The sequence below is a fragment of the Pseudorca crassidens genome, chromosome 21 (assembly GCF_039906515.1).
Source record: "Pseudorca crassidens isolate mPseCra1 chromosome 21, mPseCra1.hap1, whole genome shotgun sequence".
NCBI lineage: Eukaryota > Metazoa > Chordata > Mammalia > Artiodactyla > Delphinidae > Pseudorca > Pseudorca crassidens.
The window spans coordinates 27,634,102-27,656,127 of NC_090316.1; the positions used below are offsets into that span (position 1 = coordinate 27,634,102).

Below are 22,026 nucleotides of genomic sequence, written 5' to 3' on the forward strand. Positions count from 1 at the left end.
GGGGAGGGATCTTTGTAGAGCGAGGTATAGGGCTAATCCCAGAAGAATACTTCCTGTTTGAAGAATGCGTTTATGAAAACACAGTGGTTTCATTGTTTAGAAGAAATAACCCAAGGGCAAGGTTAAAAAAAATCCAAGCGAAGCCTAAGGTTATGGAAGAGAAGAAATTCTCCACTCGTCCCTAGACCCCCAGCCCTAGCCGTGTTCCCAGAGGTAGCTGCTGTGGCCTGTTTGTTGGGTGAATGTGTGTGTGTGTGTGTGTGTGTGTGTGTGTGTGCGCGCGCGCGCGTGCTCAGCGTGTGTGTAGATCAGCAGAGAACATTAATGGCCAGTGATGGGGAAAGCATCCGTGTTATGGTTACGGGATTTTTACATGTTGTACCGTCACTCTTACTCTGCCCCTGGCGATACGCTGTACCCGCAGTGTACGTGGAAATGGCATGGCAAAGGAATGTGATGCGTTCAGGCTAGAACTGCAGTTTTGTTGAGGGGCCTTGAGGTTGGCCTCTATCCCTCCAAGGTGGGCCTGAACGTAATGCACTGGTTCGAACATCTGCGGTCGCGGCTCTCTCTCCCTTGAGCAGCGGCCGTGACAGGAGGCCAGGTGGCATCACCGGGCGCAGTGGAACTGGATTAGAACCTCGTCGAGGCAGGGACGGGGTTCTTCCCAGGCAGCGTGGGTCCCTGAAATGTTCTCTCTCGTTTCTTGGAGACACTGTATGTTTTGGTCAAAGAAACTATTTTCAGCTCCAAGTGGAATAGAAAATACAATAAGATGACGAAGGACTTCCAAAGAACGGGTTTGTCTCTGGGTCGCTGGATGCTTAAAGCATCTAAACGTGAAGTCTGAGTAAACTTTTTCTGTGTTTTTGTCACTGTGCCTGTGATGCCCATGCCTGGAGAGATGGCAGAAGGCCCAGAAACCTGCAGAGTTCAGAGTTTTGTGGACCTTGTTTACCCAACTTCTTAAAGGCTCTACTTTCTCTCCAAGTGAATAGGGTAATAGTACTGTCTTGCTGGGCACTTGAGACTTTTATACAGAGTAGCCAACGGAAAGTAACTAGCAGAGGGTCAGTTGAGTAAGAGTCCTCACGTCAAGTTTTGGGGGGAAGCTGGTGGGAAGACAGTTCATAGCCAGAAGCTAAGCTTCAGCTTCTGTGGGATGGATGTGGGGAGCTGAGGAGCCCCACCCCTGAGAAACTGGGCTCCGCGGTCCCTGGGCCATTGTCCTTCCCGGGGGTGGACATGCGTCCCTCACGACGCTCCGGGCCCGGAGGCCTCAGGTGGGTCCAGTCCAGGCACCTTTGTTACGCCCATGAGTGGGTGCTTCCTGTCTGGGCAATCCCACTGCTTTGGGGGTCTGCGCAGGGAACCCCTGGTGGGGAGGGAGGTAGGGTTGATTCTCCTGGAGGTTGAGGCCATTGGAGCTGCCCATTGACAAGATAAAACCACGGATGCTGCAGGTAGACAAACAGAACCAGAGGGAATACAAGCTTCTCTCTGAGAGTGCAGTTCAGCATTTCCGGAAGTGCTAGTACACCGTCTTCCCCCGCAAAGCCAAAGCCAAGGCATCGTATGGGATCAGACGTCACCCGTGTCTGTAGTTAATACCTCACTCCGAGGGCACAGCTGGCACTGCTCTCAAACAAATCACTCACGAACCAGGGGTCCAGGTCCCACGAGCTGCTGTCGAGGAAGGCTGTGCTCGAGTTCGGGTCGCTGACTCTCAGAGACCAGGCCGGCCCCCGACAGCACGTTCAGGACGCTGTCTTGCTTTTTTCCCTCCAAGGGTGGACTTTGACGATACTGCGACCTACTCGGCAGTGGCGACAAACGTGCACGGACAGGCGTCCACCAATGCGGCGGTGGTGGTGAGAAGTGAGTCTGCCGTCTTGCGGGGATGGGGCGCTGTCTCCCCACCTTCTGTCCTCTTTCTCTGCCGTGATCGCCGGACTGTCTTGCAGGATTCCGAGGTGACGAGGAGCCGTTGCATTCTGTGGGGCTCCCGATCAGAGGTAAGTTGATTCTGTCCTTCTTTGTGCAGAAAAATGTGTACTGACATAGCATACCATTGAAAAATATTTCCTAAGCATCAGATCTCTTTTCAAACTGTGTTGCAAAAGGCCCTTTCTCCCGGCTGGGGTCGATGTGCTGACCGTCGCTGCCATAGATTCAGGGGCTCACACATCTTGGGGCTGATGCAGGATTTAAACCCTTTACGCTTTGCACGTGGCTCAGAGCACGCACCCCCTGCTCACTCTGCCTTCCATCCTCCTTTGGCACAAATGACCAGATTCCACTCCACACTGGTTTTCTGATTCTTCAGGAGTGGCTGAGTCAGCTCGGGCACCATAACAAACAGCTCACCTGGGTCTTGAACATCACACAGTTACTTCCCTCAGTTCTGGAGGCTGGAGGTCCGAGGTCGAGGTGCCCACCAGGGAGGGGACACCGCGTCCCAGCTAGCAGGTGTGGGACGCCGTGTCCTCATGAAGAGCTGAGAGAAAGGGCTGTGGTCTCGTCCTCTCCTTACAAGGGCACTGACCCATCCCGGGTCACCTCCCACCTCCACGACCTCATCCAGCCTAATCACCCGAAGGCGACCCCCAATATCTTCACACCGGGGGGCGGGGCTTCGAGCTGAGAACGGGAGGGACACAGGCGCTCGGGCCACAGCGCAGCCCGTGAGGATGCGAGCGCAGGCGGTGGTGAGGGGCCTGCTTTGCCCAGCCGGCCCGCCGTGTGACCGCGCCGTCTGCCCCGTGCAGTGCCCCTGCCCTCCGTGATCCCGCACATGCACTTCGACATCCAGTTTCTGGAGAAATTCGGTGTCACCTTCCGGAGGGAAGGCGAGACGCTGGCTCTCAAGTGCACGCTGCTGGTGACGCCGGACCTGAAGCGGGTGCAGCCGCGGGCCGAGTGGTACCGGGACGGTGAGTGTCGCGGCCTCTTGCACGCTCTGCGCCCACACCCGCCGTGCTTGGGCTCGGACCCCGACCTCACTGGGGTGATGGTGACCTGGCGCTTTCTCCACCTCCGTGACAGCTGCAGGCAGCAGAGCAGGCGAGCCTGGGGCAGCTTGGACCTGCGTTGACCTTGAACTTCCCTGGGAATGGGTTTAGCAGGGAGGCCTGGAGGTAGATGAGTCATGGGGGGTTGTTATACCTCCATAAAGAGGGTCTCCGTGAGATTAGGAGGAATGAGCGGGGTGTCTGTGTCTTTATGTTTTTCCTCTGCTGAAGCAGTAGCTACCATTTATTAGAGCTTGTTGCGTCCCGACTCTATTCTGAGTGTGATAACTCACTTGATTTTCATCAGGTCTTTGGGAGGGAAGTGTTGTCAACCCCCTCATAAGTGGGCAGCTGAGACAAGGAACTTCCTCGCCCTACCCCCGACCTCCAGGAAGTGGCAGGGCTGGGACCACCCCCATTCCCGGGGCCCTGCTCCACTGCTTCCGCCAGCCAGCATGGGCTGCCCTGTGCGGCTGTGTGGTGTGTGTGTGTGTGTGTGATGTGTGTGTGTGTGTGTGTGTGGTGTGTGTGTATCTCTGTGTGTGTGGTGTGTGTGTGGTGTGTGTATGTGTGTGTGATGTGTGTGTGTGTGGTGGTGGTGTGTGGTGTGTGTGTAGTGTGTGTGACGTGTGTGTATGTGGTGTATGTGGCGTGTGTGACGTGTGTGTGTAGTGTGTGGTGTGTGTATGTGGTGTGTGTGTGGTGTGTGTATGTGTGTGTGTGTAGTGTGTGTGACGTGTGTGTGTGTGGTGTGTGTGTGTATGTGGCGTGTGTGTGTGTGTGGTGTGTGTGTGTATGTGTGGTGTGTGTGTGGTGTGTGTGTATGTGTGGTGTGTGTGTGTAGTGTGTGTGACGTGTGTGTGTGGTGTGTGTATGTGTGGTGTGTGTGTGTGTAGTGTGTGTGACGTGTGTGTGTGGTGTGTGTGGTGTGTGTATGTGTGGTGTGTGGTGTGTGTGTGTGTGGCGTGTGTGTGTGTAGTGTGTGTGACGTGTGTGTGTGGTGTGTGTAGTGTGTGTGGCGTGTGTGTGTGTATGTGTGGTGTGTGTGTAGTGTGTGTGATGTGTGTGTGTGTGGCGTGTATGTGTGTAGTATGTGTGGCGTGTGTGTGTGGTGTCTGTGGATGTGGTGTGTGTATGTGGCGTGTGTGTGTGTGTGACGTGTGTGTGACGTGTGTGTGTGTGGCGTGTGTGGGTAGACTGTGGAAGGAAGCTTCATCTCGGGCTGCTGCTTCTAAGGGAGCTCACTCCCTATGGATTCAGTCACAGAACATCCTGCCTGTGTTTATTCAGGGCCTAACCCAATGCAGAATAGCACAGAGTCACACGCCATTCCTGCCATGAGGTGTTTATAATCCAGTTGGGGAAAATACACAAAATGGTAAAGCAGAGCCTCTGTGAAGTGTAAGGAGTGTCCCAGAACAGGCTGTGATATTTTGCCAAACGCATGGCACTGGCCCCGCGCACTGTTCAAGTTAGCCAAGAAAGCAGGTTTGCGGTGATGATGGAGAGCTTTATGGAAAGAAAAAATAGGCCGTTGACAGATGAGAAGGGCTCTGAGCTGGCGGAGGGGGAGGGGGACCCCTGGGCCCAAGCGCAGAGGAGAGGAACAGGTACGCGTCCCAGGTGCAGAGGAGATGCCTGTGACCTTGCAACCCCCGGGAGTCCGCTGCTGGGATCCGAGGGCACTGGGCTTGTGCTCTTAGGTTGGAATAGGATAGTTGTGTCTGATCTTCATGGTCCGGGAGGGAGAGAGGAAGGGAGAGAACCTCTTTGTGGTGGCAAAGGAGATTAATTTCCCCTTTGCAATTCTACTTTAAGAGTTAAGTTCTAAGATTCTAAGTTACCCTTTCTGGAAATGAAATGGGTTCGAGGAGCGTTCTCCTAACATTCCCAGAGAATGTTGGCATGGATCTTAGAAGGTGTTCCCGTGACTAGGAAGTGCCCGGGATTCTGGGGACCCGCAGTTTCATAGTCTTGGCCAATTCGAATGGAACAGGCAGGTTCAAGGCTGCACCTGACAGGCTGTCCTCTCTGCACTTTCCAGTTACGGATGTTGGCAAATCAGTAGGTGAACAATAATTTCTCAGGATTTTATTTTGTGTCTCCTTGATATCCAGTGTTGAGTATTTTTCGTCACTTCCCTTGTTTCTTCTCCCGAAATTTGCCTCTTTGGTTTCGTCGCCTTCTGACTGGTTTGTTGGCACTGTATTATTAATGTCTAAGGAACGCTGGTGGGGGACTTCCTGGTGTCAGCGTCTGGGTGAAGTGCGTTTCGAAGCCGCAGCAGGGCCCCTTGAAGACGAGTCCCGCCTTTCACACTCTGCGTGCTGACCTCTGTCCTGTCCCGCGTGTCCCGGTCCCCCCAGCCCCACGTGTGTGTTTGTGCTCCGGGTCAGACTGGCGGGCACCTCTGTCCTCCGCGTGTGCCCCGGGTCCCTGCGTGTCCCTGAAGCCCGTCTCCCTTGATCGTCTTCCAGACGTGCTGCTGAAGGAGTCCAAGTGGATAAAGATGTTCTTTGGGGATGGCCAGGCCTTGCTGTCCTTCAGTCACCTCAACAAGGACGACGAGGGTCTCTACACCCTGAGGATCGTGTCCAGGGGAGGGGTCAGCGACCACAGCGCCTACCTGTTCGTCCGAGGTGCGCAGGCTACGGGTGGGGTGGGACGGGGCCCAGACGGAGCCCAAGGCTGCTCCCCAGAGATGGCCTGACCGCCGGGAGGTGTTTCCTGGGCGCGTCCCGATTACATCCGCGACATAAGCAGGTGTCACTGGGGATGGAGCAGAGGCGGAGCTTTGTGTCCCTGTCGCTGATAAATTGCTGGAATTCGTAGGATGACTCCTTGGAGTGAACAGCCCCGAACTGCTGATTCTGGAGGAAATCCACGCGGGGAGTGGGGTCCGGAGTGGAAGGGCCCGTTCCCGCGCCGCCTGGGCCTCCCTCCCCTCTTCCCCTGCTTAGGCCTTGTGACAGGGCCAGGGCCGTGGCAGGAAGGACTGACACTGTCATGACCACTGACTTCAGTCACATGTGTGTTTAAGACAGTAACCACGGGGGCCACACCTCCGGGGCGCTTACACCAGGAGACACGCGTGTTGTCATGTTTCATCCTCCCAGCAGCCCATGAGAGCCTGTCCATCCCACTCATGGAAAGGAAAACAAAGCTCGTGATATCCCAGGCACAGTGGTTGATGTTATACATATACGTGTATTTATCTTTATGTATATGTATAACATAGATATTTGTGTATTATCTATAAATGCCTATCATATATAGGCTTGTGGGTGTACATATTCGTACGTGTGTCGATGTATACGTCACATATACACACTCTTATGTAAGGGATGTATAAAATGGATAAAATTATATATAATATTATATATATGTATATGTGTACACATACATACAGGTGTATATATGTGTACACACACACATACATATTCACATATGTATATATAATCTAAAGTTCTCACAGCAGTTTTGGAAGAAAATACTCTCTCTTTCTCCAGGGAAGATGTAGCGCGCAGAGGCCTGGGCACTTCTCTGGGAAGCAGGAGCTGGCCCCCTGCGAAGCCCGGCCCTGTGTGCGGGGCAGTGAGTGCCCCCCAGCCGAGCCCTCACCCTGCACCGGCCCTGGCTCGTGCAGCGGCCTCGGGCATAGAGGCCCCTCCTGGCTGAGGCCCGGCCGGCCCCTCCCCGGGACACCAGTCTCTTCTGGGTGGCCGGCAGCTGCTTTCCTGACCGGGACGCCCCTCTTCCTCTCCCCGCGGCCCTGGCCACTCTGCCCTCCATTCCCTACCCCTGCCTTACCTGCCCTGTTCTCCGTGTCTCCTGCACCTGTATGCCCACCTCGGGCTCCAGGTTATATGTGCCTGGAATGACACCGTCAGTATATTATTTTTTCCAAACCATTTCCGTTAGATCCCTGGGGTTTTAGACACGTCCACAAAGTTTTACCATTTTTATTTGGTTGGCGTTAAAATGTGCCTTCCATTCTCCGTGCGTGCCTTCTAGCAAGGTGTTTTGCCCCATGAAAGCACAGTAAAAGCAGTAGCTGACATTGCCTTGCTTGTGCAGCCAGCAGGAGGAAAATAATGCACGTATGGGGAGTTTAAGTGTTCTGACAACTTTCTGAGGACTTTGAATATGAGAGACAATATTTGACTTGGTGTGAAGAAATCCTTAGCTTTTAATATGCTGAGGAGAGGGGAACAAGGAAGTGTACAGTGCTTACACTGCTAAGAAGGTCCAGCTGCCCTAGGTCCTGAAGAAATGCACATTTTACATGGGGAAATTAAATGTGCAGTGTATTCACTTTCTAAATGGCTCTGTTGGCCTTCAGGGCCGCCGTAATTAACAGTTGAAAACAGACGTAATTGCACTGTGACCATAATTGGCGGTGGAAGGGATGCATGGGTACGGACCCAAAGTGTGCTCACGACTTGCAGGAAAAAAAATCGAAGTCCTCAGACCTTCGGAGGACTCTGAAACACACAAGTGTCTAAGGTACTGTCTCTCAGGTGTTCAAAAGGCCCCATTGTTATTATCATTACATCGGTCGGTTTTGGACGACATGACATTATGTGATGACATGCCATCAGCAGAAGGTGAACTTCAACTTGGATTCGTTTACGGAAAATCACAGACTGAGTGTGTCCTAGAGGACAGAGTGTTTCGAGTTTAAAGACTCATCAGTACATGTATGTCTCTTGTCACCAGTCCATCAAGGGCGTGAGGACTAGGCGGGGGAGGAGAGCAAGCAGATAGCTCACTGAGTTTGAAGAAGTTGTCAGCTGGCCTCAGCTGTCCCCCCCGCACCCAGGACCCTGATCACGTGACTCCCCTTTCCTCTCCCACCCCAGACGCTGACCCCCTGGTCACGGGGGCCCCTGGCGCGCCCATGGACCTGCAGTGCCACGATGTAAACCGGGATTATGTCATCGTAACTTGGAAGCCACCCAACACGACCAAGGAGAGCCCGGTCATCGGCTATTTTGTTGATCGGTGAGTGTCCACTGATTCCTCTGGGGATGGAAACGTTCCTCAAAAGAGTATTACCCAGGACGAGGTGTGTAGGTATTTCTCTGATCTCAAGTTTGTGACGCCGTTCTTGATGGGATATAGGTAACTTCACTATGTGGTTATTAGTCATTCCTGGCTGGGTAATTGGAAATATCACCTGCCAGGCGGGGCCTCGTGTACCCACACGCGGTTCCGTGTGTGCTGGCTGAGGCTCAGTTTGCCTAACTGGTACCAGTATCAAATCCCACCCTGCCTCTCCAGGCTTGCTCTGAGCCCAGCCTGCAGGCTCCGCTGAGGGTCCAGCCTGGGGCTAGGATGGGGCTCCGGCCGGCAGGTCTGTGCTCAGCCCTGTTCCTCCCTCCGAGGACGAGGGCCTGGGCATGATGACGTCGGGCTGAGGATGCCAGCAGGAATTTGACATGCAGTTTCTGTATTGACATTTCTCAGCCTGGGAAAAATGGAGGTCAATCTTTTCTACATTTTCAGATTTCTGGTCAGGACTTAATATTTCCTAAAGACTTCCAAATTCCTCATGACAAGCGTTCTAGAAAGAAACATCTTAACGTGATTGGAGTAGACGGTGAGCCAGCCTCGCAGCGAGGACTCACTTTGTGTCCCGGTGGAGAAAGATGCGTCTTTGGGACACCGGATGAAGGACCGTTGATTTCCTGGGCCTAGGCACCAGACGTGCCAGGGAGCTTAGGGGCACCCAGAGATTTTGTGGTGTACATTGAAAGAGAACTGTCAGGGATAGGATCTGAAATAACCCTTGGAGGAGATTTTGACTAAATGTTTTTGAAGGGGGGAATTGAGCTTCAGCTGTAAGTTAGAAAGACTCAGGGACGATATGTGTATATACCACATTTCCTAGACAGCTCTGTCTTTTAAAGTTTATTTATACTACTATTTGTGTAAATCAGTATTTCGACAGCATTCATTTTACCAGTGGGAGATGTTCTCCTGTTATAACTGTGTATATATAACTGTATATATATATATATATGTATATATATAATTATATATATATAATATATGCGCGTAATGTATGTATACAGCTCTATATACTTACTAGACTGATATAGTTGTTATTCTCTACTCTTACTTTTTATTTGAAGATGTGAAGTGGGAACTGACAGTTGGGTTCAGTGCAATGACCGCCCCGTGAAGATCTGTAAATACCCCGTAACCGGACTTTTTGAAGGAAGGTCCTACATCTTCCGCGTGCGGGCTGTCAACAATGCAGGGATCAGCCGGCCTTCCAGAGTCTCTGAGGCTGTGGCTGCCCTCGACCCCCTTGACCTCAAACCGTTACAAGGTAGGGCGCGCAGACTTCAAGTTCCAGCAGTTCTGTGTGATTTGTTCTTTCTCTTTTCCCCCCATCTTGTATCTGAGCCTCGAGAACATCTTCAGAGCTGAGCACAGCACAGCTGTGCCTCATGGGCTCCGATGGCCGTCAAGGTCACGTTAGGGGTGGGGATGCCAGGCTGACATTTACACCTTGAAACGAAGGTGCTTCATCTTCCTAAGGCTCTTCACTGAAATCCAGTTAAATTGGTTCAGAATTAGACTTTTCTTAGTCCACTGATGTTGTAATTTCAACACATGATGAGGCTCAGAAGGCGGTGAAGCCAAGCCCCTCCCTTTCTGAATTTTAATTTCACATGACCCAGATTCCTTAACGGGATTGGGCCCTTAATTATGGTTTTAAGTGGGTCACTGCATTTTCCTTACCTGCGTGGCCTTCGGAGCACAGGCTCTGGACACGCAGGCTCAGCGGCCATGGCTCACGGGCCCAGCCGCTCTGCGGCATGTGGGATCTTCCCGGACCGGGGCACGAACCCGCGTCCCCCACATCGGCAGGCAGACTCTCAACCACTGCGCCACCAGGGAGGCCCGCTGCGTGGCCTTTTGAATCCAGTACAAAGAGCCAAGAAGCACTGGATCTCTGAGACCACTTCCAAAACATCAACTCTGAGGACCTCAGAGTAGTGCGAATGATGTCATCGTAATACAAAGGTGATTCTGGGGGCTTCCCTGGTGGCGCAGTGGCTGAGAGTCCACCTGCCGATGCAGGGGACACGGGTTCGTGCCCCGGTCCGGGAAGATCCCACATGCCGCGGAGCGGCTGGGCGCGTGAGCCATGGCCGCTGAGCCTGCGCGTCCGGAGCCTGTGCTCCGCAACGGGAGAGGCCACAGCAGTGAGAGGCCCGTGTATTGCAAAAAATAAAGGTGATTCTGGGAATCCAGCGCTTTCTGGACGTCAAATTCAGCACTGACCTTTCTCTCCGCAGCAGTCCACTGGGAGGGAGATAAAGAAATCGTAATCTATCAGGAGGACCTTGAAGGTAAGGAACTCGTTACCATTTCCTTTCAGCTGCTTATACCCTAGGGATTTAGGGTTGTAATTAGAGAGTGGTGGGTACACTCTTCACATGTAAAAATAAAAACTGTGGGTCAAGCTTAAGGTCTATGGAATTTAAAAAGTCAGCAGGGCAGAGGGCGGGAATGAAAGTGAGAGTGGAGGTCAGTGGAGTCCTGGCTTCATGGCTTCATGTGGGATCTCTCAGGCATCCTCGGGGACCTACAGAGGAGTAACCAGACCCAACCTGAGACTTAAGTCCTGGCCGAGGCTGGGGTCCTTTCTCCCAGACTCCACGACTGAACAGTATTTTATTTTATTATTTTTTTAAGCAAAAATTTTATTTCTAACATTTTGACTAAAAGGGACTAGTTTTCTATCAAATAATGTCCCTGTGGTTTGAAAGTTTGCATTTCCTTTTTTCTATTGGATTTTGTGCACACTTCTTCTTAATAGTCCTTAGATATCTGGGAAGATAAATTTACTGAGAAGGAGAATCTAGCATCATTAACCAGGAATCCAAAGATTTTAATTGGAATTGTAACTACAGTTCACAGAGGACAGTGAGTGAAAACTTAAAAATTAGTAAGTCAGAAAGAGAAAAACAAATATCGTATATTAACGCATATATGTGGAATCTGAAAAAACTGGTATAGAAGATCTTATTTACAAAGCAGAAATAGAAACACAGACATAGAGAACAAACGTATGGATACCAAGGGGGAAGGGGGCGGATGAATTGGGAAATTGGGACTAACATATATACACTATTGATATTATGTATTAAATAGATAACTAGTGAGAACCTACTGTATAGCACAGGGAAGTCTACTCAGTGCTCTGTGGTGACCTAAATGGGAAGGAAATCCAAAAAAGGGGGGATATATGTATACTTATAGCTGATTCACTTTGCTGTACAGTAGAAACTAACACAACATTGTAAAGCAACTGTACTCCAATAAAAAGTTAAAAAATAAAATAAAGTCTTAGTTAAAACCTCTGCTTCCAGAAAAACTCAGAAACTGGGAAAGATGCCCAACAAGTAAGTAACAAAAGAAAACAATTTAGGAAAGGTGGATGTTATGACCTCCTAAACAGCTCATGAAAACACAGACGTTTGAGTGAGTAAAAAATGGCCCAGTTATATTAGAAGAGATGTTTGCTGCAGGAGACCAGCCTGTATAAAATACGTATTTTGGGGGGAATTTTTGAATTTTATTTTATTTATTTTTTTATACAGCAGGTTCTTATTAGTTATCCATGTTATACATATTAGTGTATATATGTCAATCCCAATCTCCCAATTCATCATACCAACCCCCCACCACTTTCCCCCCTTGGTGTCCATACGTTTGTTCTCTACATCTGTGTCTCAATTTCTGCCCTGCAAAACCGGTTCATCTGTACCATTTTTCTAGGTTCAACATATATGCATTAATATACGATACTTGTTTTTCCCTCCTAGCAATGGCTTCTTTTTTTTTTTTTAACATCTTTATTGGAGTATAATTGCTTTGCATTGTTGTGTTAGTATCTGCTTTATAACAAAGTGACTCAACTATACCTGTACATATATCCCCATATCCCCTCCCTCTTGCGTCTCCCTCCCACCCTCCTTATCCCACCCCTCTAGGTGGTCACAAAGCACCCAGCTGATCTCCCTCTGCTATGCGGCTGCTTCCCACTAGCTATCTGTTTTACATTTGGTAGTGTATATATATGTCAATGCCACTCTCTCACTTCTTCCCAGCTTACCCTTCCCCTTTCCTGTGTCCTCGAGTCCATTCTCTACGTCTGCGTCTTTATTCCTGTCCTGCCCTAGATTCTTCAGAACCATGTTTTTTTCCTTTAGATTCCATATATATGTGTTAGCATATGGTATTTGTCTTTCTCTTTCTGACTTACTTCACTCTGTATGACAGACTTTAGGTCCATCCACCTCACTACAAATAACTCAATTTTTTTCTTTTTATGGCTGAGTAATATTCCATTGTATATATGTGCCACATCTTCTTTATCCATTCATCTGTCGATGGACACTTAGGTTGCATCCATGTCCTGGCTATTGTAAACAGTCCTGCAGTGAACATTGTGGTACATGACTCTTTTTGAATTATGGTTTTCTCAGGGTAGATGCCCAGTAATGGGATTACAGGGTCATATGGTGGTTCTGTTTTTAGTTTTTTAAGGAACCTCCATACTGTTCTCCATAGTGTCTGTATCAATTTACATTCCCACCAACAGTGCAAGAGGATTGCCTTTTCTCCACACCCTCTCCAGCATTTATTGTTTGTAGTTTTTTTTTTTTTTTTTCTGTATGTGGGCCTCTCACTGCTGTGGCCTCTCCTGTTGTGGAGCACAGGCTCCAGACGCGCAGGCCCAGCGGCCATGGCTCACGGGCCCAGCCACTCCACGGCACGTGGGATCCTCCCGGACCAGGGCACGAACCCGCGTCCCCTGCATTGGCAGGCGGACTCCCAACCACTGCGCCACCAGGGAAGCCCTGTTTGTAGATTTTTTGATGATGGCCATTCTGACCAGTGTGAGGTGATACCTCACTGAAGTTTTGATTTGCATTTCTCTAACGATTAGTGATGTTGAGCATCCTTTCGTGTGTTTGTTGGCAATCTGTATATCTTCTTTGGAGAAATGTCTGTTTAGGTCTTCTGCCCATTTTTGGATTGAGTTGTTTGTTCTTCTGATATTGAGCTGCATGAGCTGCTTGTATATTTTGGAAATTAATCCTTTGTCAGTTGCTTCGTTCGCAAATATTTTCTCCCATTCTGAGGGTTGTCTTTTTGTCTTGTTTATGGTTTCCTTTGTGGTGCAAAAGCTTTTAAGTTTCATTAGCTCCCATTTGTTTATTTTTGTTTTTATATCCACTTCTCTAGGAGGTGGGTCAAAAAGGAGCTTGCTGTGATTTATGTCATAGAGTGTTCTGCCTATGTTTTCCGCTAAGAGTTTTATAGTGTCTGGACTTACATTTAGGTCTTTAATCCATTTTGAGTTTATTTTTGTGTATGGTGTTAGGAAGTGTTCTAATTTCATTCTTTTACATGAGGCTGTCCAGTTTTCCCAGCACCACTTATTGAAGAGGCTGTCTTTTCTCCATTGTGTATTTCTTGCCTCCTTTATCAAAGATAAGGAGACCATATGTGCGTGGGTTTATCTCTGGGCTTTCTATCCTGTTCCACTGATGTATATTTCTGCTTTTGTGCCACTACCATACTGTCTTGATTACTGTAGCTTTGTAGTATAGTCTGAAGTCAGGGAGCCTGATTCCTCCAGCTCCATTTTTCGTTCTCAAGATTGCTTTGGCTATTCGGTCTCTTTTGTGTTTCCATACAAATTGTGAAAATTTTTTTCTAGTTCTGTGAAAAATGCCAGGGGTAGTTTGATAAGGATTGCACTGAGTCTGTAGATTGCTTTGGGTAGTATAGTCATTTTCACAATGTTGATTCTTCCAATCCAAGAACATGGTATATCTCTCTATCTGTTTGTATCATCTTTAATTTCTTTCATCAGTGTCATCTAGTTTTCTGCATACAGGTCTTTTGTCTCCTTAGGTAGGTTTATTCCTAGGTATTTTATCCTTTTTGTTGCAATGGTAAATGGGAGCGTTTCCTTAATTTCTCTTTCAGATTTTTCATCATTAGTGTATAGGAATGCAAGAGAAATCAATGTTTTTGATTTTGATTTTGATTCCATGTCCCCTGCATTGGCAGGCAGATTCTCAACCACTGCACCACCAGGGAAGCCCCCCTTGTATGTTATTTGTTGCTCTTCCCTTCCTGCTTTTAATATTTTTTCTTTGTATTTAATTTTTGATAGCTTGATTAATATGTGTCTTGGCGTGTTTCTCCTTGGATTTATCCTGTATGGGACTCTCTGCGCTTCCTGGACTTGACTGACTATTTCCTTTCCCATGTTAGGGAAGTTTTCAACTATAATCTCTTCAAATATTTTCTCAGACCCTTTCTTTTTCTCTTCTTCTGGGACCTCTATAATTCGAATATTGGTGCGTTTAATGTTGTCCCAGAGGTCTCTGAGACTGTCCTCATTTCTTTTCATTCCTTTTTCTTTATTCTGCTCTGTGGTAGTTATTTCCACTATTTTATCTTCCAGGCCACTTATCCATTCTTCTGCGTCAGTTATTCTGCTATTGATTCCTTCTAGAGAATTTTTAATTTCATTTATTGTGTTGTTCATCATCGTTTGTTTGCTCTTTAGTTCTTCTAGGTCCTTGTTAAACGTTTCTTGTATTTTCTCCATTCTATTTCCAAGATTTTGGATCATCTTTACTATCATTACTCTGAATTCTTTTTCAGGTAGTTTGCCTATTTCCTCTTCATTTGTTTGGTCTGGTGGGTTTGTACCTTGCTCCTTCATCTGCTGTGTGTTTCTCTGTCTTCTCATTTTGTTTAACTTACTGTGTTTGGGGTCTCCTTTTTGCAGGCTGCAGGTTCGTAGTTCCTGTTGTTTTTGGTGTCTGTCCCCAGTGGGTGAGGTTGGTTCAGTGGCTTGTGTAGGCTTCCTGGTGGAGGGGACTGGTGCCTGTGTTCTGGTGGATGAGGCTGGATCTTGTCTTTCTGGTGGACAGGGCCCCGTCCAGTGGTGTGTTTTGGGGTGTCTTTGAAGTTAGTATGATTTTAGGCAGCCTCTCCACTAATGAGTGGGGTTGCGTTCCTGTCTTACTAGTTGTTTGGCATGGGGCATCCAGCACTGGAGTTTGCTGGCCATTGGGTGGAGCTGGGTCTTAGTGTTGAGACAGAGATGTCTGGGAGAGCTGTCGCCGATTGCTATTACTTGGGGCCAGGAGGTCTCTGCTGGTCCAATGACCTAAACTCAGCTCTCCCACCTCAGAGGTTCAGGCCTGACACCAGGCCAGAGCACCAAGACCCTGTAGGAAAGAGAGAAAGAGAGAAAAAAAGGAAGAAAGAAGAAAGGAAGGAAGGAAGGAAAGGAGGGAGGGAGGGAGGGAAGAAAAGAAACAAAACGAAATAAAGTTATTAAAATTTAAAATATTATTAAAATTAAAAAAGTAATTAAAAAAAGAAAGAAGACAGCAACTAAACCAAAAAACAAATCCACCAATGATAACGAGCTTGAAAAACTATACTAAAAAAAGACACACATAGACACACACAGACACACAGACACACACACACACACACACACACACACACAAACGGACAGATATAACCCTAGGACAAATGGTAAAAGCAAAGCTATACAGACAAAATCACACAAAGAAGCATACACATACACACTCACAAAAAGAGAAAAAAAGGAAAAAAATGTATATATAAATCAAAAAAAAGGAAGAGAGCAACCAAATCAATAAACAAATCTACCAATGATAATAAGCTCTAAATAGTAAACTAAGATAAGCATAAAACCAGAAACAAATTAGGTGCAAAAAGCAAACCCCAAGTCTACAGTTGCTCCCAAAGTCCACCTTCTCAGTTTGGGATGATTCGTTGTCTATTCGGGTATTCCGCAGATGCAGGTACATCAGGTTGATGGTGGAGCTTTAATCCGCTGCTCCTGAGGCTGCTGGGAGAGATTTCCCTTTCTCTTCTTTGTTCTCACAGCTCCCAGGGCTCAGCTTTGGATTTGGCCCCGCCTCTGCGTGTAGGTCGCCTGAGGGCGTCTGTGCTTCGCTCAGACAGGACGGGGTTAAAGGAGCAGCTGATTCGGGGGCTCTGGGTCACTCAGGCCGCGGGGAGGGAGGGACACGGAGTGCGGGGCGAGCCTGCGGCGGCAGAGGCCGGCGTGACGTTGCACCAGCCTGAGGCGCGCCGTGCATTCTCCCGGGGAAGTTGTCCCTGGATCGCGGGACCCTGGCAGTGGCGGGCTGCACAGGCTCCCGGAAGCGGGGTGTGGACAGTGACCTGTGCTCGCACACACGCTTCTTGGTGGCGGCAGCAGCAGCCTTAGCGTCTCATGCCCGTCTCTGGGATCCGCGCTGATAGCCGCGGCTCGCGCCCGTCTCTGGAGCTCCTTTAAGCGGTGCTCTGAATCCCCTCTCCTCGCGCACCAGGAAACAAAGAGGGAAGAAAAAGTCTCTTGCCTCTTAGGCAGGTCCAGACTTTCCCCCGGACTCCCTCCCAGCTAGCCATGGCGCACTAGCCCCCTTCAGAATGTGTTCACGCCGCCAACCCCAGTCCTCTCCCTGCGCTCCGACTGAAGCCCAAGCCTCAGCTCCCAGCCCCGCCCGCCCCGGCGGGTGAGCAGACAAGCCTCTCGGGCTGGTGAGTGCCGGTCGGCACCGATCCTCTATGCGGGAATCTCCCCGCTTTGCCCTCCGCACCCCTGTTGCTGTGCACTCCTCCGCGGCTCCAAAGCTCCCCCGCTCCGCCACCCGCAGTCTCTGCCCGCCAGGGGGCTCCTAGTGTGTGGAAACCTTTCCTCCTTCACAGCTCCCTCCCACTGGTGCAGGTCCCGTCCCTATTCTTTTGTCTCTGTTTATTCTTTTTTTTTGCCCTACCCAGGTACGTGGGGAGTTTCTTGCCTTTTGGGAGGTCTGAGGTCTTCTGCCAACGTTCAGTAGGTGTTCTGTAGGAGTTGTTCCACGTGTAGATGTATTTCTGATGTATCTGTGGGGAGGAAGGTGATCTCCGGGTCTTACTCTTCCGCCATCTTGAAGGTCCCTCTTTTGATCTTTTCTAATCATTTTACTCTTGGTTGGTGTCTTCCTACAAACATTTAAATTAATATCCATGCTCTCCTTTTAATATCATCCAAATCTTCCTATCTCTCTTGAGTTGCTCGATGGAAAAATAGGCACCTCATTCTTGGAAAGGCCCGAATAGGCTCTCGCAGATATAATGAGATGGTTTTTGTTCTACTATTATATATCCAAGCATTCACTGCACTGTTTTGGATAAGCTCATTTGTAGCTAACGCATTGAATTCATCCTTTGCTCTGAATGCCGCAAACTCATTTACAGTTGTTCATTCTCTTGAATTCTGTCCTCTTGGGCGTTCTAACAATTCCGAACAAACTTTACGTTTCACTGACGTAGAGGCGAGTCTCTGGGGCAGGTTCTGGAGGCTGTGGTCAACAGAACGAAAAGCTGGGTTTGGGATTCGAAGACCTAGGTTTGGACCCCTGCAGAGCCGCCCACTAGCTGTGTGATCTTGGGAAAGCACTGTGTTTTCCTGAGCTCGTTTCTGAGCTGTGTTTCCATCTCATATGTCCACCTTCATCCGGTGTTGACGTGGCTCGTTAGAACAGGGCTCCAGAGGAGCATCGTGACCCGGAGGCAGAGGCAAGCGCAGGACCCGCCCCCAGCAGCGCTGTGGTCAGCCCACCCCGGAAGGCACGTGGCCGTGCCGCTCTTTTTGTTTTGCCTCCATTTGCTTTTTCTCTCTCTGAGGTCCCTCTCAGCAGTTGGAGTGTCGGTAACAGACATCAGTTTACTTCCTTGGTCCTCCCCTTGGCTCCTGGGGCCAGTTTGCATGTCCTCTTGTTCTGTCCGGGGCTGGGGTCATCTGCAGATCTCCAAGGCTCATTAGTGCACGGCCCCGGGTGGGCGGAGAGTCCGCATAACCCAAGCATCCTCCCGGATCGGGGAGTCCCTGCTGACAAAAGCCGGATTCTTCCTTCTTGTCTTGGCCTCAGATAAAGTGCTCCTTATTCCATTTTCCTCTGGGTCTCGAAGTTAGGTGCCAGGTCTAAACACAGCGAGGCGTTCAGATCTGAACGTGCAGGAAAGGCGACGCTGCACTGGTGTGTTCCCACGCTCACGCTGCTTTATCATGTGCGTCATTTCCCCTCTGCCCCCCTTTGTCCTGTGTCATCTAGTACCTCTGAGGTGCACCGCCACTCAGCTTGGAAGCTTGTCTGCACCACCCAAGGGTGGGTGATCTGTGTCTTCTCTCTTTAGGGCCTCTCCCTGGGTCTCTTTAGGTGTGGACACGGCAGGTGGATCCAGAGAAGGCGTGTAGGGTGTGGCGGGGCCCTGCTCTGCCCGGCACACTTGGCACCTTTCTGGACATTCTCTCGCTCCTTGTTTGAAACCCAACCCATTTGCCAGATGCTCCCGGGTAAGCCCACGGCTGTGCCTCTGCGCCCCTGTTGCCTGTCAAATGTGATGAGCGCGGTAACAGGACTCTAATGAAATGAAACCCAGGCTTGTTTGGGCCGTTTCCACGCGGCTGTTAAATTCCTCCCCGGCAGTGCAGTCCAGAGGGAACCATTGGATCTTCAGCAGGGCTCCCAGGTGTCCTGGGGACGTTTTGAACCATCTTAATCTTGTGCTAATCTAATTGGAAGCTCATAATATTTTGTATCGCAATGACTGGGACTGTGCGTCTGGACAACCTCCACCCCTCATGAAAAGTTCTCACATCCAAACATAACACGCCTGACACCTAGCATTTTTTTTTTTTTTTTTTGCGGTACGCGGGCCTCTCACTGTTGTGGCCTCTCCCGCTGTGGAGCACAGGCTCCGGACGCGCAGGCTCAGCGGCCATGGCTCACGGGCCCAGCCGCTCCGCGGCATGTGGGATCTTCCCGGACCGGGGCACGAACCCGTGTCCCCTGCATTGGCAGGCGGACTCTCAACCACTGCGCCACCAGGGAAGCCCCACCTAGTATTTTATTAAAAAGAGACGTGTGTCAGAAGAGACGCAGTGGGCTTCTTTGATGCGACTGTCTGTTCTATTATAGTTACTTGCTAATTGGTATCACGCTGGAATTTTAAGTATATAGACAGATGCGATGCTTGTGGATGTGGAACAGATCTACCCAGGAAGGGAAGCCATGTGCTTTGGAAGTCGCTATATTGTTTCCATGCTTTGAGGGCATAATGAGAGGAAAACAACCAGAGAGGGCCCTTAGAGAAAGCACGGCCCCCATCGTGGAAGGCTTCCCTGCTGCAGAACACCATTGCTGGTACCTTCTCTGCACAAATCCCCCATACAGTCAGAGCTGCATTTCTGGTTAAATGCCCTGTTTCTTCTGGGTAAATTCCTCTCCCACTTCCAGCTGAAATTCTGGATGAATTTTGGGTTAGATTCCTTTCTTACGAATTGGCTTATATTGGAAACAGAAGTAATTGGACGATCTTTACCAGTTCATTGTACTTTGGCTCTGGAAAAACAGTCCTTGCAGCTTGCTTGCTTTCCCAGAATAGAAATGAAGCAAAAGCCGACACTGATGCGTGAGGCCTTTGATGCCTGGAAAGTAGCCGAGGGTCGTGCTCCCAAGATGGGCTGCGGCAAGCAGGCTGACCCGGCTCCTGTCAGCGCTCACGGTGTTGATTCCTCCTCCAGGTGATGTCCAGGTTCCAGGACCTCCCACCAACGTCCACGCCTCAGAAATCAGCAGGACATATGTCGTCCTCAGCTGGGACCCACCTGTCCCCCGTGGCAAGGAGCCGCTGATGTATTTCATTGAGAAGGTACACCCCGGGTGGGTTTCCTGAAGCAGCGGATCTCTGTAGGCTTTCCCGTGGTGCTGTGTCGTGTGTTTTAAGGATGGGCAGCTCTCAGATCAGTTATTTAACGTGAAGCTGCAGACACTGGCTGAGCTGTGAATGCCTGAGGGGTTCTGTGAGGGGCGTGGCATCCGAGGAGCAGGTCCCGCTCAGGCTGTGCCGCCCTCCGCGGGGGCCCGTCAGGCTCCCGGCTCCCCGCTGTACACGAGGGCCTCGCACTGAGGCGGCCGCCAGCTTTCTTCCTGCTGGAACATTCTAGGCTCCCAAGTTCTGAGGATTCCAGATGTGGGCAGGGGGACAGCAGTCCCTGCTCTCAGTTTGCTCATAAGTCGAGTGGCCACTTGGTGGCGATCGTGTTGAGGAATTCACACTTCAGATGGCGAAGGGTTACACAGAATCATTGGTTTGCAGACTTCTTAGATCTGGACGCGTAGGAAGAAATAGTTTGTGTGTTGCAGACACACACACACACACACACACTGAATGTACATCACCAACTAAATTTCAAACACAGTATCCTTACTCCGTGCCATGTGTTCTCTCTCCTGCTTTGAGATCCAATTGCACTAAAAATGCAGGTTGTGACACAGTCATTCAGATCGCTGGACTGTGATTGGGCTGTGGACCATTGTTGAAAAACCTGTATAACCATACGAATCTTGTAACCGTGGTTTTGTGATACTAAACTTATATTACAATGTACTAGGCAATCCAATACGTGTAATATACACATAAAGTCTGTAACTCTTAATGTGAGCATGTATGTCTCCTACAGTAGTAATGTGTAATACAACAAGGTGAAGGAAGGCAGAATGGAAATGAACGGTTTTCAGGCTCCTGACGGTATAATGACCCTCAGCTTTCTCTGCTTATCTGCAAGGCTTACCTGTGGCAGAGTCAAGTGTTAACTTCTTGCTGCTGGGTGCTAGCTTGTTGTTTTGCATCATGAAAATCTAGTGGTCAGCCCTCCCAGGAGGAAAGGCGCTTTCTCAGGCCCTCTTCAGAGACATTTTCCTACTCACCTACCCAGTGCCGGAAAGACCAAGTTTCAGCAAACGCATTTAAAAATCTTTTAAAATTTTAAATTATTTTTTATTGAAACGTGGTTGATGTACAGTATTATGTTGGTCTCGGGTGTAGTATGTAGTGATTTGACATTTGCATACATTATGAGGTGGTCACCACAAGTTTAGTCACCATCTGTCCCCATACAAGGTAATTACGGTATTATTGACCATCTTTCTTCTGCTGTACATCATATCCCTCGACTTATTTACTACAGGACTGGGGGTCTGTACCTCTGACTCCCCTTCCCCTATTTAACCCCCCTCTAGCAAACCCACTTTTAAAAAGAGGCCTGCCTCGGGCTTCCCTGGTGGCGCAGTGGTTGAGAGTCCGCCTGCCGATGCAGGGGACGCGGGTTCGTGCCCCGGTCTGGGAAGATCCCACATGCCGCGGAGCGGCTGGGCCCGTGAGCCATGGCCGCTGGGCCTGCGCGTCCGGAGCCTGTGCTCCACAACGGGAGAGGCCACGGCAGCGAGAGACCCACGTACCGCAAAAAAAAAAAAAAAAAAAAGAGGCCTGCCTCACCGAGGGCACCCTTGCATTCCCTACCCGCTGCCACGCGTGGTGAGCAGCAATACAGGGTGTGTGATCTGGGAGAGGAAGCTTCCAGGACAGCCTGAGGGGAGCCATGGTGTCCAGGGACTCCGGGAGGGAGGGGCAGCAGGGAGCCCGGGAGGGAGCTAGACTGGGCTACTCCCCAGTGAGCTGGCCGGGCGAGGCACCCACCTCTCTCTCTTGCTCACGGAGGACGGTCCTGCCCCAAGCCATCCAAGGTGGTCTTTGGGGGCCTTGGTTCCTATCAGGCCTAAAAGGAACCACAGGGATGAGTCAGCGTCCTCTGTCTAGTCCTGTATTTCCACTTTATGTCAGGGCCAGGCACAAGATGCTAGGAACGGCGGCGCTCTGGTTGATAGCTTGGCATCTGAGCACAGTTTGAAGCACGCGTCTTCCCCCGAGTGAGCTCTGCTTGGAAAGCCCACGTGTGGCCACAGCCCAAGGCGCATGGCCTGTCCTGTCCACATTGGGCTCATGTGCTGAGAGTTTGGCTGCGGTGAAGGGAGTGGTGCCCTGTGGTTCTTGGGGTGCAGAACCCCAAGAACTTCCTCCAGCCCTGCTTGGAAGA

At 49.9% G+C, this 22,026-nt stretch overlaps 1 protein-coding gene across 2 annotated transcripts in view; it reads left to right on the forward strand.

The window, feature by feature from the left end:
• Positions 1–22,026, forward strand: part of MYOM2 (myomesin 2) — an 82,643-nt gene that overhangs the window by 19,434 nt on the left and 41,183 nt on the right. For both annotated transcript variants that reach the window (XM_067721885.1, XM_067721886.1), the window contains exons 7-14: positions 1,790–1,878; positions 1,965–2,015; positions 2,769–2,933; positions 5,489–5,650; positions 7,874–8,015; positions 9,149–9,348; positions 10,325–10,378; positions 19,675–19,802. In XM_067721885.1, coding sequence (XP_067577986.1) covers positions 1,790–1,878; positions 1,965–2,015; positions 2,769–2,933; positions 5,489–5,650; positions 7,874–8,015; positions 9,149–9,348; positions 10,325–10,378; positions 19,675–19,802 — 991 coding nt within the window. The remainder of the gene's footprint in view (positions 1–1,789; positions 1,879–1,964; positions 2,016–2,768; positions 2,934–5,488; positions 5,651–7,873; positions 8,016–9,148; positions 9,349–10,324; positions 10,379–19,674; positions 19,803–22,026) is intronic.